The following is a 15,310-nucleotide window of genomic DNA, read 5'->3' as shown; positions in this document are numbered from 1 at the left end:
TAGTGATAACTGCCTCGGAAACCCAAGGAGGGGTCGCTATGAGTCGGGGCCGACTCGACGGCACATAACAACAACAACAACAACAGGGGGAAAAAAAGAACAAAGGACAAAAAGGATGATAAAGTTCTGAGGAGAGCTGTGGCTGTGGTGGGAATTTGATGATGGAATTTGATCCTTAGGTGAAGGACTCTGGGACGCTCAATCAGAGAGGAAGACTTTATTATTTTTGAATGACTAAAGCAGTGCACTGATTTTATTTTGCTGGATCTGCTAGAAATGGAATAAGGACAGGATCCCATTACTTAGTCCCATAAAACAACAAGACATTTCTGAGGGTCCAAAAATTAATGGGAATTCAATTAAAATGATAAAAACAGAAAAGTAACTGAAGAGGATCCCATTATACAATTTTGATAACTCTCAAAGAAGGAATACCCTCAAGTTAAAATGGAAATAAATGCACTTAGGCTCTATAATGGAGAACTTCAGACTTTGGAATGATGAACGGCAATGCAAAAGACCAGACCTACAAAGCATGAGCCTTTCTTTCTTCTTATTTCTTTCTAGAAAATGGTTTAAAAATAAAGAAAAGTACCAATTATTAGTCTATACTTCAAAATCCTATTAATAAACTGACAAACACAAGATAATGAAGTAGGGTAAGGCTTAAGAAGCCAAACCTTCTTCTACCTTTTTTTTCTGCCTTCCTGGGCTTATCATATCCACTGCCACCAAGCTGATTCCAACTCATAGTGACCCCCACTGGGTTTCCAAGGCAGGAAATCTTTACAGAAATAGATTACCCAGGCTGGTGGGTTTGAACTGACAACCTTTTGGTTAGCAGTCAAATGCCTTAGGCACTGTGCCACCAGAGCTCCTTATCATGGGAGGGGAAAAAGGAGAGGAGGATGGAAGGAACAAGAAAGCAGAGTTCAAGGCACACTCTCCCAACACTTCTTTCAGGAATGACCAGAGTAGAATGAATGAATATATTGGGAACATATTCAATAGGCCATCTGAAGAGGCTCTAGCTTAGACCCAAAGATCAAATAAACAGCCAGTCTCTCAATAGCAATCGTGATTGATACAAGTGTGTTTAACATCTTTTCTTTCAAAACAACTATACAAACTTTCCATTTTTAAAAATTTATTCTTCTATGTCAGTAGATATTTTTGTCTTTAAGAATGTACATACACCTAGGTGGGATAATTCAGAAAAGGACAGTGAGAATGATTAAACACAGTCAATTCCACTGAATCATATATGTAAAAACTGTTGAATTGACAAGTGTTTTTTTATGAATATTTTTACCACACACACAGAAAAATGTACCCATAAATTTTATTTTTTAAAAAAGTTATGATACTATAAACAGATTCTAAAATGTTTAGAAAAATTTAGAATTTTGATGACAGCTTAATGATACCTTCATTTTCAATTAAAAAAAAATAATAATCATGGTACTGTTGAATGCTTAATATAAAAATAATTAGAGAGAACCCCTTATCATATGAATCTGAAACAAAGAAATGGACATGTTGGTTCTCTGACAAGGACTGTAATGGCAATCACAGTAATTAGAACTTGATTGCAAGGAACAAAAGAAATGTACAGAAATTAGCTAAGATCTATGTCTCTTCAAATTGCTTCTCTTTTGGAGGTTCCAATTTAGATCAAGGATATAAAATAAAACTTCAGAATCACCAGAACAGTTGATCAAAAGCTGTTTCCCCAATACTATATTGCTAAATCTCCGTCACAGAGGCAGCAGAGGAAGAAGGAGGATTAACCCTAAATACCTGTTCCTTGTTTCTTCTTAAGGAGAGATGCACAGGCAGCATTAGTAGCCATGTCCAGGGCCAGCTTCTTCTCATTGTTTCTTAAGTCTGTTCTAGCACCTTTCTCAACACAAGAAAAGTAAATTAGATGTCAGTCAGCCAATCCTCTGCCTGCCAAAAAATTACTTTTGGCAAAACAGAATTAATTCTGGCCCAGAAGTAAACTGTCTCAAACCAGTAACACAGGAGTCTGTAATAGTATATCTGTCATCTTGAATCAGGTAGCTGGTTGTCATACGTGACAATTATGGTCAATTAAAGCATAGCATTTCCCTTAGAATCCCTGTAGGATTGCATGTGAACTCTTCAATGAGGAGTTTCCAAGTCCCCTTCCATGGTAAATCCTAAATCATCAGACCCTGGTGGTTATAATGAGTGTTTCAATATTAAATTCCATATGACCTTTGCTTCTGCTCAACAGGGTCTTCAGAAAAGACCACAGGAATTGAATTGGAAGGACTTTCTATATATAAGCATACTCGAATGCAAATCAGCAGAATCTCAACATAATAAAACCCAGAGGTAATTCATTGTTCCCCCTTCACCCATCTCCCACTCACTTCTTTCTTCTTTCTTGTGTTAAAATTTACAGAAGCAATGAGTGAACGTATTCATATGGTAAAGACTCAAAAAATACAGAAGTATGCTGAACAAAAAGCATAAGCCCCATTTCATTCCCAACTTGCCACCTTATCCAGAGGGAACATTCTCAACAGGTGGGTGTGATTTCCTGCCTCTCTAATGCGTATCCATGCATCCATAGACATATATGCACATAGACATGAATGATTCCATATGTATTGTTCTGTAATTTAATTTTTTTAAAATTTTAACAATATATAACAGTACTCATTTTTCATCAGTATTTAAAAAAAAAACAAAAACACACTGCTGTTGAGGTGATTTGACTTACAGCGACCACTTCTTGGGTTTCTGAGAAGGTGTTTCTACAGAAGTAGATTGCCCAATTTTCCTTCCAAGGGGTGCCTGGTGGGTTTGAACCACCAGCCTTCTAGTTAGCCGTCACCAGGAAGTGGCTGGTGAGTTTGAACTGCCAGCCTTGTGGTTAGGAGTCAAATGCCTTAGGCACTATACCATCAGAGCTTACCATTCATCAGTATATACCCTATAATTCATTATTTTTAACCATTTATGAGTATTTCATTTGTGGATATTCCAAAACATAGTATTCGATCATCCCTCTATTAAGAAGGAAGGTTGGGCAATCCTACTTCCGTAGTGATACTGCCTCGGAAACCCAAGGAGGGATTGCTATGAGTCTGGGCCGACTCGACAGCAAACAACAACAACAACAACAACAACAACAAGTGGTGTAGTGGTTAAGGCACTGGGCTGCTAACCGAAAGAATGGTGGATTGAACCCACCAGCCGCTCCACTGAAGAAAGATGAGGTAGTCTGCTTCCATAAAGATTTACAGCCTTGGAGACCCAGTGAGGGTTGCTATGAGTTAGAATTGACTTGATGGCTGTGAGTTTGGCTTTTTGGTCTACTAAAAGGCACAGTCTCTGGGTTTAAGGTTAAGTGCTTAACTACTAGCTAAAAAGTTGGCAGAAGTGGGAGGGAAGCTATTGCATTGTGGTAAATTGTGGTCAATTTGTTGTCAAATTGTTGTCATGAGACAAAGTGTATGTGAACTGCTGTATGGAAAGTGAATTTGCTCTGTAAATTTTCACCCAAATAACAATAAAAAAAAATTAAATTAAAAAAATAATAAAAATAAAAATAAAGTAAATAAAAAGTTGGCAAGTTTGAACCTACTTAGAGATGCCTCAGGAGCTCTGCTAGTGTAGTGCCTAAGGCACTTGACTGCTAACCAAAAGGCTGGCGGTTCAAACCCACCAGCCACTCCTCGGAAGGAAAGTTGGGCAATCTACTTCTGTAGTCATAGTGCCTCAGAAACCCAAGGAGGGGTCGCTATGAGTTGGGTCTGACTCAACAGCACATAACAACAACAACAGAGATGCCTTGGGAAACAGGTCTGGAGATCTTCCTGAAAGATCACAGGCTTGAAAACTTAACGGAGTACAGCTCTACTCTGTTTTAGAATTTACTCCATGGCAACTAACAACAATCATTAATGGGTATTTAGGCTGTTTCCAATTTTCATGATTACAAACAAAACTGCAGTGCACATGCTTGAGCAACATGTTTGTTCACTTGCATTTCTAAAGAACAGTTTCCTATTAGTGATGCTGAGTGTAAGAATATGTACATTTTTAATTCTGGTAGTTATTCTCAGATTCCTTTCAAAAAGGCTTCACAAATTTACACTTTTTGCACAGTATATGAGAGTGCTATTTTCTCTGTAACTACCCCCTTCCTACTTAACAAAAAAAATAAACGTCCCCAAACTTAAAGGAACAAAAATATTCTGAGTCAAGAATAAAATATGATATGAAATAGTGTACAAAAATAGTATAACATACAGCATACGAAATGCATACGGTAACCAGTATACGACTAAACTCACTGCTATCGAGTTGATTCCAACTCATAGCAATCCCCTTTGGGTTTCCAAGGTGGTAAATCTTTACGGAAATAGATTGCCCAGTTTTCCTTCCGTGGACCGGCTGGTGGATTTGAACCACCAGCCTTCTGGTTAGCAGCCAAATGCCTTAGGCACTATGTCATCAGAGCTCCTTAGTATATGACTAGTAAATATACTAAATAGTATTTGAAAAACAACATGGAAATATTATGATTTTAGGTCAAAATCTCTCTAACCTGGACACATTCCAATCTATCCCCAGCTAGAGTTACATGTGAAATTTCATTCTTTTACTGTATACAGGTCACAGATGCCTGAAGGTTAACATCTCTGTGACTACTCAGATATACATGATGAGAGCATATATACATAATTTCTATCAGGACAGGAAATGCTCAGATACATTTAAAACACAGAAGAAACAATCATTTCCTGTCCCTTAGCACTGCCCAACAGAAGTACAACATGTCCCACAAATGTGAACGATACATATAAAATCTGGTAGCATAGTGGCTAAGACACTTGCCTGCTAACCAGACGGCTGGCGGTTCAAACCCACCAGCCACTCCTCGGAAGGAAGGTTGGGCAATCCTACTTCCGTAGTGATACTGCCTCGGAAACCCAAGGAGGGGTCGCTATGAGTCGGGGCCGACTCGACGGCACATAACAACAACAACAACAACAGTAGTCACATTTGCAAAAAGTGAATTTTAATAATTCTTTGCATTTAACTAAGCATATCCAAAATGTTATCCCTTTAACAAGCAATCAATATAAAAAGTACTGTCATATATTACTTTTCTTTCCACTAAATTTTTGTTCACCTCAATTCAGGTGAGCCTCATTTCAAGGGCTCAGTAGCACATTGGCCAGTGGCAGCCATATTAGTACTGTTGTAGGCATAGCCTTTTTGGTATGCCCAGTGATGATGACTAGACATCAAAATGATGACTTACTTATATCATTAACATACTAAAATCAAACACATTTTCTCTCATGTACCATGACATTGCTCAGAGGATCCCTAACAGTCCAGCCAAATAAAGTGTGGCTTGGGTCTCAAACTCTTTGCTCATAGACTTCTGGATCAGTATGTGGCATGGGGTCAGGTGTTCCCTAAAATATGTCCAATCCATTGTAAGGGTGAATTAATACTTGTGGGGTCAAATGGATGGATGAATTGTCAATCCATAACTTTACTTTTTACCAAGTCTTCTGACTTGGTGTGAAAACAGAGAATTTTGGTGTTCTTGTTCATTCCTTACACATCTAGGACCTCAGCTCACTACTTTACAGCTACAGCATTCTTTCTTATCTATCAAGACTTTCTTGTGAGAACAGGGCCCTTAACAACTTTATCCATACAGCTCTCTCAGAGAAGATCTCTCCCTATACACCCCCCCACATGCAACTTCCTTCTAAAATCCTTTAATCCTGCAGAAATGTACAGTGAGTCCTTACTAATGTTATATATTCAACCACTCATCTGTCAGTTTGTCATACTATGGTGCGTGCATGTTACTGTGATGCTGGACACTATTTAAAAAAAAAAACAAAAAAAAAGCCTCACTGTCGTCAAGTAAATTGCGACTCATAGCGACTACTCCTTGGGTTTCCGAGGCGGTATCACTACAGAAGTAAATTGCCCAATCTTCCTTCCGAGGGAGAAGTGGATGGTGGGTTTGAACTGCCAGCCTTCTGGTTAGCAGTCAAATGCCTTAAGCACACCACCAGAGTTCCTAGTAAGTAGTGCTAGAAGCTATGCCTCTGATTTTTCAAATACCAGCAGGGTCACCCGTGTGGTTTTAGTGGAGGTTCCTGACTAAGACAACCTAGGAAGAAGGACATGGCAATCTACTTATGAAAGACCTGGCCACTGAAAACCTGAAGAACAGCAGTGAAACCATGGCACTGACCGGGAGGTGTTTTGTTCTGTTGTACATTGGATCGCTATGAGTCAGAACTGATTTGATGGCAACTAACAACAACAATGTTATATCTGTAATTTTAAATTTGCCAAGGTTTTAATTTATAACTAAACACTTACACAAATCAACCCCAAGCCTCTCGTCTTATTGTTATACTGACAGATTGGAGGTTAAATTCCAGTTTAAAGAAAAAGATCCTATTTTTCTTCCTACTGTTTAAAATGCTATAATTGGATGCAGTCTCTTTTTTACGTTAAGCAAAGGCCAGATAAGCGCAGCAGAAACTTTACCTTTTGCCAGAAGCAACTGGACAATATCTGCATAACCTTTCCAGGCGGCAGCATGCAAAGCTGTATCACCCAACTTGTTCTATGGTGATAAAAAGAGAAAGTAATAATTTAAAAACAGAGAGTGGATTTTAAAGACACAGTAATTAGATTTAATCTGGTTAAACCTAAAATACAAATAAATTTATTAAACTACATGAAATTCCAAGAAGCACAGGAAAGGAGACTCAAGTGCTAAGAGTCATTTTCAGAAGACAGAATGAGATGGAGGAAAAGAAACAGACTACAGAGCGCAAGGTGAAACGCAGATGCCTGCAGAGGAAGACCCAGGAAGACGCAAGCAGGTCCGCCCCACAGAAACCTGGCAAGAACCAGGAAGGAAGATTCCTGCAAACACCAGGGCAGGAAGGAGGCATGATGGTGAAACAGGGATGCTGGGGTTATAAGAAGTAGTCAGAATCCCAGAGCACCTTCCTCTGTCCTTGATGTCAGATGAACCAGTTAAGATGATAGAGTTACTCTGCCAAGAAGTTAACCTGATAGGTTCCAAACTCATGAATATTACTTACAAGAGAAGGTAGCAATAAGACAAAGAACTAAAAACGGGATTAGGTAGAAACCTGTAACCCAAATTGTAAAATCTCCTCTCTCGGACCCCTTTCCTTGTCCTACTGCCCCAATGTGTGCAGTCAAATATATACCCCCAGGCAGAATACTAGCTGATACTTCTTTGAAAAGCAAACAACTTACACAGGGGGAAAGGGACTACATACACTGGCATTTGGGTGCTGCCAGCGAAACAGCCAGGAGCTCACCACTTCACCCTCCAGAGAAGTCCATTAGCCACCAAGCCCCACCGAGCACACAAAGATCTTCCAATTACCCTTAAAAATGAATAGATAGGTAAAGAAATAGGTATTTGAAGAAGCTTCCAATATACAAGAAAAGATTAAAATAAATGCAACACAGAGGAAAAAGAAATAGTACAGTTAACAAAATAAAATATTTTTAAAAAAGCTGCAATTAAGATAACAGAGATAAGATGGCATTCAACATGAAACAAGAGAAAGATGCTATTTGTAAAGAATAATTGAAGTGAAAGAAAGAGCTTGTGATAGAATTCTAAAATGGTCCTTGAGATTTCTAGACCTGGTATACATGCCCTGTATAACTCCCTCCCCCTGAGTGTGGGCAGGGCCAGTGAATATAATAGGATATTATTCCCATGATTAGGTTTCTAATCAGTTGAATCTGAATTCATCAAAAGGGAGATTATTCTGGGTGGGCCTGACGTGATCAGGTGAGTCCTGTTAAAGATGGTGAAGAGAAATGTTCTGCTGCTGGCCTTGAGGAAGAATGCAGATAGCTGTGTTGTAAACTGCCTGCTGAGGGGGCAGCCTTAGAAGCCAAGGGCCTCAGTCCCATAGGCATAAGAATTCTGCCAATAACCTGAATGAGCTTGGAAGAGGACTCAAGCTCCACAAAAGAACTTGGCCCCAGTCAACACTTTGATTTCAGCCTGTGGAATACTGAGCATATAATCCAGCTATATCGTTACTGGAATTCTGACCTACAAAAACTTTGAAATAAATGAGTATTGTTTGAAGTCACTAAGTTTGTGGTAATCTGCTGTGTAGCAATAGAAAACTAAAACAGAGCTCACAGGAGTTAAAAAGATAGCCAAGACAAAGCATAAAGTTAGGAAAAACTTAGAAAGTTGAAAGTTCAATACAAGAGGACCAGCATTCTACTAATGGACATTCCAAAAACAAAGAATGAAGAAAATGATCAAATAAAAAATATAAAAGAAATAATACAAGATACTTTTATAGGCTGAAAGAATTCATTCTAATTATTGGAAAAACACCCACAGTAAGGCATGTCACTGTGAAATTTTACAACACCCAGGATACAGTGAAGATTCTTAGAGAGAAGCACATCACACATCAAAATGGCATCAAAATTCTCAAAAGCAACCCTGAAAACCAGATCACCATGGAGTCATGCTGCCAAAATTCTGAAGGGGATGATTTTCCAACTTGAATTTTGATCAATCAAATAATCATCCCAAGCTCCCTTTTCTTGGGACTCTACTTGAAGATGTGCTCTTAAAAGAAGAGAGTAAACCAAAAGGAAGACACAGGATCAGGAGGAGATTCAACACAAGAAGTAAAGGGCAATAGAGTCTAACTTGTGTAGACGAGAAAGTAAGGGTGGAGGAATCTAAAAAGTATGATTCTAAGGGGTAGAAGGGAAGAAAGTAATCAATTATCTTACACATTTCGGAAAAGCACATTAAGAGAGGATAAAAAGTATAGGAACAGGGAGTTTTTGCTTAGGGAGCATTGAGTTTAACATAAACTCAACGGCAGTCAAAAGATTTGGAAAAAGATGTTGAGAATGGCTATACAACTTGAATATGTAATAAATATTAGTGAATTACACATGTAGAAATTGTGGAGATGGCATATATTTTGTTATGTATATTTTTACCAAAATAAAATAAAATTGTTTGAGAGTCTTAGTGTTATAGATTAAATTGTGTCCCCCCAAAATATGTATCAGTTTGGCTGGGCCATGATTCTTAGTATTATGTAATTAGCCTTCATTTTGTGATCTGATATAATTATATTATGTGTCATAAATTATCATCTCTATGATGTTAATGAGGCAGGATGTAATCTACAGGATTAGGCTGTATCTTGAGTCAATCTCTTTTGAGATATAAAAGGAATTAAACAATTAAACAGAGATCAAAGGGACCTCAGTTCCACCAAGAAAGATGAGACATGAGTGGAACATGGTCCTTTGGACCCTGGATCCCTGTACTGTGAACCTCCTAGACCCATGGAAAGACTGATGCCAAAACACATGGAGATCTCCAAGGAATGCAGGGCCCAAATACATTGAAAGGAGATAAGGACCTTTCCCCAGAGCTGACAGAGAGAGAAAACCTTCCCCTAGAGCTAGCACCCTGAATCTCGACTTCTAGCCTCCTAAATTGTTAGAGAATGTACTTCTGTTTGTTAAAGCCACTCATTTATGGTATTATCTGCAGTAGCACTAAATAACTGAGACAGTGAGATACACATAAAAAGTTAAATAAAAGTCAATAGTTAAATACAGAAACAAAAAGTTATTTAAGGAAGGAGCATAATACATCAGTTGTTTTAGCAGTGAGCAACAGTTAAATGGTCATAATAATATAAGTATTATATAGTAATATAACCCAAAACTGTCATATGATCACATACAAAGACCAGTGAAAAAAGCCTGAGTGCTAGGATGCTAAAGAGTTGAATGTCAGTGAGGGTAGCTGACAAGCTAAAATCTTTACCTTCCAAGTAGGAAGCCAAGCTGACATCTCAAATCAATGAATTACTGTGAATTACAGCTCCCTAAGCATATTCTTTAGTAACATGGAGGTAAATAAACATATGAAGAAATAACTAAAAGCTCAAAGTGGGCTATGAAGAAGGGTGAGATAGGCATTCTGGGCTTTGTACGATTTGAATTTTAGTGCAACAGTAATTTTTTAAAGTATGTATTTCCAATATTTTGGAGTTTTTTTTGAAAAATAATAAATAGGAAAAGTTCAGTTCCAAACACCAAGACAGGTTTTTACGTGCCCATAAACTGCACTGTATTGACGACAAGGTAGATGTGTTTAATGACAGCAGGGTTAGCACACTCACCTGTTGGTTCAGTTCAATACCTGGTTGAGTAAATAGCATTTCCACTATATCTGAAATTCAAATAGAAAAGATATATATATATACATATTTAAGAAAAAGCCTGACAAAATTAGGCATAATAGTTTTAAAAGAGACAACTCTAAAGGATTCAACTTTAGTCATTAAGGGAAGATTCTTACTACAAAACTTCCAAGAGAGCTATGTAAACAGAAAAACTTAAAAGATCTAAAAAGTACAATTATTTAGGGGAAAAGCTCTTTCTCTCCAAGAGTACTGGCTTCTGCCCTTCCACATGACAGCCATTACATAAATATTTCTACATTTACCGTGACATTTAGTATTCATGTAATAAACTTGTTTTATAGTCCCTAAAATAGGCTTCTTCTGGGAGGTGCTAATAAATTTTCTTTGGCTCTGCTATTTAATTTGTTGGGCTCCTGGTGTTGCATTGTTAATAAGTTTATTTTCTTGGGTTGCAAGGTTAGGTGAAAGTGAGTGGGTGGTAGATTTTTGGGCAAGATGAAAGACATCTAGAAATTTATTTGTAATTATTATTAAGCATAAACAGAATCACTAACTTAAGCAAATAGAAACAATCAATCTTCCTGCCCAATAGTTTGCCTCAGCTTAAAATATAAATCATAAAATTGTATCTCCTAAAAACCTAAGGTAGAAGAGCCAATCTTGACCCTTTTTGCTGTAAGATTAGATAGGAGTTTTGTTTTTATACTCCTGTTGTTTTCCTGTAGCTTTTCTAAGCCTGAGAGAGGAAAAGAAGTTTCCAGTCTTTCAAGCGGGAGAGGTCCCTGTAGTGAGGCTGACTGGCCACATTTATACCCACTGTTTCACAGACTTCCAGGAACAAAGTCTCTGGCTGATGTTCTAAAGGATTCAAAAGAATAACTGAAGTCTTTCTTATTTTTAAAATTTGGTGCCTTAAGTGAGGTACATTTTCAGCAGCATAGAGATTTCTGAAAGCAAACAAAATTTAATACCTTTGTGACCCCCATGGCAAGCCCAGTACAAGGCAGTGCTTCCAGCTTTGTCTAAGCCATTAACACCAACTCGGTTGTCCAGGCACTCTCTCAACCAGCTCAAGTTACCTGAAAGAATTTTACATTTATAAAAACAAGAAAAAGATATTTATTTTTGTTTTGCTTTTAAATCAATTTCATCCTCCAAAAATCTTCATTTGCAATGGGTTTATCAGCAAATCTTAAATTACGACATGCCTGCTAATGCTTTCATTATGGTATATTCTGACTTGCAGTTTATTAATGGAAACCATTAATATCAATTTTTAATGGTAGGTTAACGGGAAAAGTTGTCTAAATGGGTCTGTTGAAAACGTTTGTGCTCTGTAAAAAAAAAAAAATTTTTGAGTTTTCGTCGTGAAATTCTGCAATTTAGTGAAAAAAACAGTCAAAGCTAAAAATAAACAGGCACTACTGTGCCTAAGGCACTTGATTGCTAACCAGAAGGCTGGTGGTTCAAACCCACCAGCCGACCACTCCTCAGAAGGAAGGTTGGGTAATCTACTTCCATAGTGATACTGCCTCAAAAACCCAAGGAGGGATCGCTATGAGTTGGGTCTGACTCTATGGCACATAACAACACCACTCATATTCATATCTAAAATGCATTTCAGTTCTTACAAGAAAAGAAACACTAAATAACCCACTGAAGCCTGCTGCTCTTAAATGCCAAATTGTAACTATTAATTTAAAATCTTCTGCCCTAAATACCTATTTTATAAAAAAAATTTAAATATCAGTTTAGTAGTTATACTTAGGCCACAATCTAAACCAGTCATTTCTTTTTGCATATTCCTATTTCAAAAATAACTAAAGTAGAATGAAATATTGCTCACTGAGACCTTACAATGCCCCATTATCTACCAACAAGGTTTCTCAGTAGCAGCACTATTGATACTTGGCGTTAGATAATTTTTGTTAAGGAGCTCTGGTGGCACCGTGGTTAAAGCACTGGGCTGTTAACCAAAAGGTCGGCGGTACAAACCAATCAGTTGCTCCACAGGGGAAAGATGAGGCAGCCTGCTTCTGTAAAGATTTACAGCCTGGAAATCCTCTGTGGTGTTTCTATTCTGTCCTATAAAGTCCTGTTGTTGTTGTTGTTATGTGCCGTCTAATTGGACCCAACTTATAGTGACCCCTCCTTGGGTTTCCGAGGCAGTATCACTATGGAAGTAGACTGCCCAACCTTCCTTCCGAGGAGTGGCTGGTGGATTTGAACCTCCAACCTTCTGGTTAGCAGTCAAGTGCCTTAGGCACTATGCTACCAGAGCTCCTACACAGAGTCACCATGAGTCAGAAATGATCCAACAGCAATAAGTATTTCTTTGTTGAAAGGGGCTGTGCTGTGCACTGTTGGCTATTTAGCAACAACCTTAGCTTCTACCCTAGAGATGCCAGTAACACCCCCCTAGTCATGACAGTCAAAATGTCTCCAGATATTGCCAAATATCCCCCAGGTTTGGTGGGGGACAAATATCCAGATATTGCCAAATATCCCCCAGGTCAGTGGTTGAGAACCACTGACGTACAGGATAAAGCGCAATGTACAGGCTCATCATGACTTACTTATTTAACCACTTCAGGCTCCTCCCTGTTGTTCACCACGGGCCCCACTTTCTCCTCCCCACATAAACACTTACACAACACCAACCACTCTCCTAAATGCTGCACCCACAGGAAGCCTGCACCTCTGCCCTCTAGAGACTGTTTAACTTAAACATACTTCAATTGTTGGGCTTATCACGCCATATTGTAATGATCCGTAATACATCTCTTTCCGTTGCCAGACTTTGAGCCCATGGAGTCACAGTCCATATCTTTCCACTAGCTTCTCCTCACTACAGGTAGAACTCTCAGTGTTCAAAAGTGTTTGTTGACTGACATTTAAAAATTAAAATCACACTTACCTCTCTATGTTGACATAAGTCACAACAGAGACTGCTTCCAGAGGAGGCAGGAATTAATTGGGAAAAGGTGTGAGGGAACTTTCAGGGATGACATAAATGTTCCAGATTTTGATTTCGGTGTTGGTTACATGGGTGTATACAATTTGTCCAAACTCATCAAGCTATATACTTAAAAGGTGTGCATTTAGAAAGAATCCCACCTACCTCTTTTTGCAGCTTCATGCAATGGATTGTCAATGGATTCTGCCTGCTCAGCCACTAGATTGAAAAGAAAAAGTGCACAGCCAACGGTAAGAGTGCCAACCTGCAGTGCAGTGAATGATTTATTTATTTAATTAATTTCTATTGTGATTTGGGTGAAAGTTTACAGAGCAAATTCATTTTCCATATAGCCATTCACATACATTTTGTTACAGGACATTGATTAAAATTTCCCCACAATATAACAGCTTCCTTCCTACTTCCTCCCTGTAGTTACCTCTTCCTTGTGTCCTTTCCATATGCATTCCTGAGCCCTGAGCTATCTCCCTGTGCAAATACTGCCTTTCTACTCTCCCATGATTGCTCATTCTAAGGAGAATATCCACCTAGTGTAAATGTTCACCCTACATGTCTGTCTATTATTTGGCTGGAAGCCACAGGAGTGAGTTTAATTCTAGGCCTGAAGGATAACTAGGGGAATTATTTAATATGGTCCTTCTAGCCATGGACTTTTTGACTCCTACCAGATGACTGGGTGGGACTATGCAAATGTGAGGTGCTTGTGGCCCTCCAAAGAGATTGCACAGCTTGGTAATAATGTAAATAAGGTATATGACACCTTTGTGGGGGTGAGACCATGCAAATAAGGTGTATGGAACTCTAATGTGGGGGCTGGTTAGTTTTGTCACTTGCTAGGCTTAAAATGAAGGAGCTCTGGTGATGCAGCAGTTAAGGCATTGGGCTGCTAACCAAAAGGTAAGCAGTTTGAACCCACCAGCCACTCCTCAGGAGGAAGATGAGGCAATCTACTCCTGTAAAGTTATAGCCTTGGAAACCTGATGGGGGTTGCTGTGAGTCGGAATTGACTTGATGTCAGTGCATCTAGCTTGGTAGGCTTAAAATCAGCCATCTCAGAGGTGGAGAGAAGGGATGTCACTATCACCAAGAAAGAAGAGCCAGAGTGGAATACTTCCTCTGGACCTGAGATCCCTGCACTGAATCTCCTCGACCCAAGACACAGAGAGAGAGCTGTAATATTTTGCTGGGATGGTCAAAAGTGGCAGCAGACAAACGGTGGCAACAGAGGTAGCAGAACCAACAGACTGGCACGAGATAGAGTAGTAAGATTACCAGCCCATGGAGTGAAAAAGCTGAGTGCCTGTGGTGAGATACTTATCTGGGCACTATCAGCAGAGCTAACAGAGCCTGCCCAAGCAGGCACTACAGTGCCGAAAGGCCAGACAAGAGGTGTGCTGTAGCACAGTTAAGAAGGTATCCTAACTGAAGAATTTTAGCCTGAATTGTTTCCAATCCAGAATTGTAGCTTCAGGATTGCTATTTCTCATAAATCCCATAATCATAAATTTTGTCAGTGAGTTCTGTGTGCCTGTCGCAATGGCTTATCAAAGCCAGCAGAGAAGTAGAGTGCTGTGGGAGAAATAGCTGGTGTAAGAATTGGTAAAAAGGCTAGAGGGTGGTGGCATGTCTGCTTCACTGGAATCAGCCTAGGGCTGCTGACCTTGATACTGCCTCGCCCTTGTGAAGGTAGAGGAGGTCAAATGCTGCCCTCACGCCATTTTTGTACAACCTAATGGTTTCTCTGAAGTCACTCACTGGCCAGGAGGTGACAGGCCCTTCAACACTGCAGCTTCTCAAACATTACTTTCTTAAAAAATAGCAGAAAAATCAAACTGACATTCCTTGCTTTAAAAGAAGCTGAAATAATTGTTATATGACACAAACCAAGTAATAAGGCAATATAACAATACAGCAATTCACTGGAAGGTAAACAACAACAGATCTGATTGCCAGTTAACTTAAGTGTCTTTAAAGAACAAGTATATGTGGACAAAAACACAAAAGAAAGCATTTGGTGTGCACTCTGTAAAACATACTACTTTTTTTTTTT

The 15,310-nt window shown here is 38.9% G+C and overlaps 1 protein-coding gene across 1 annotated transcript in view; it reads right to left on the bottom strand.

Annotated features, from left to right (window-relative positions):
* Positions 1-15,310, bottom strand: part of OSTF1 (osteoclast stimulating factor 1) — a 30,490-nt gene that overhangs the window by 3,327 nt on the left and 11,853 nt on the right. The window contains exons 4-8 of the mRNA XM_042780603.1: positions 13,405-13,458; positions 11,255-11,362; positions 10,260-10,309; positions 6,568-6,646; positions 1,801-1,899 (exon numbers count right to left, since the gene is read on the bottom strand). Of these exons, the coding sequence (XP_042636537.1) occupies positions 1,801-1,899; positions 6,568-6,646; positions 10,260-10,309; positions 11,255-11,362; positions 13,405-13,458 (390 nt within the window). The remainder of the gene's footprint in view (positions 1-1,800; positions 1,900-6,567; positions 6,647-10,259; positions 10,310-11,254; positions 11,363-13,404; positions 13,459-15,310) is intronic.

Source organism: Orycteropus afer, unplaced genomic scaffold, assembly GCF_000298275.1.
Source record: "Orycteropus afer afer isolate SDZICR_OR568_19922 unplaced genomic scaffold, OryAfe1.0 scaffold00005, whole genome shotgun sequence".
In the NCBI taxonomy this organism is placed as follows: domain Eukaryota; kingdom Metazoa; phylum Chordata; class Mammalia; order Tubulidentata; family Orycteropodidae; genus Orycteropus; species Orycteropus afer.
This window is presented reverse-complemented; position numbering and strand designations above follow the sequence as displayed.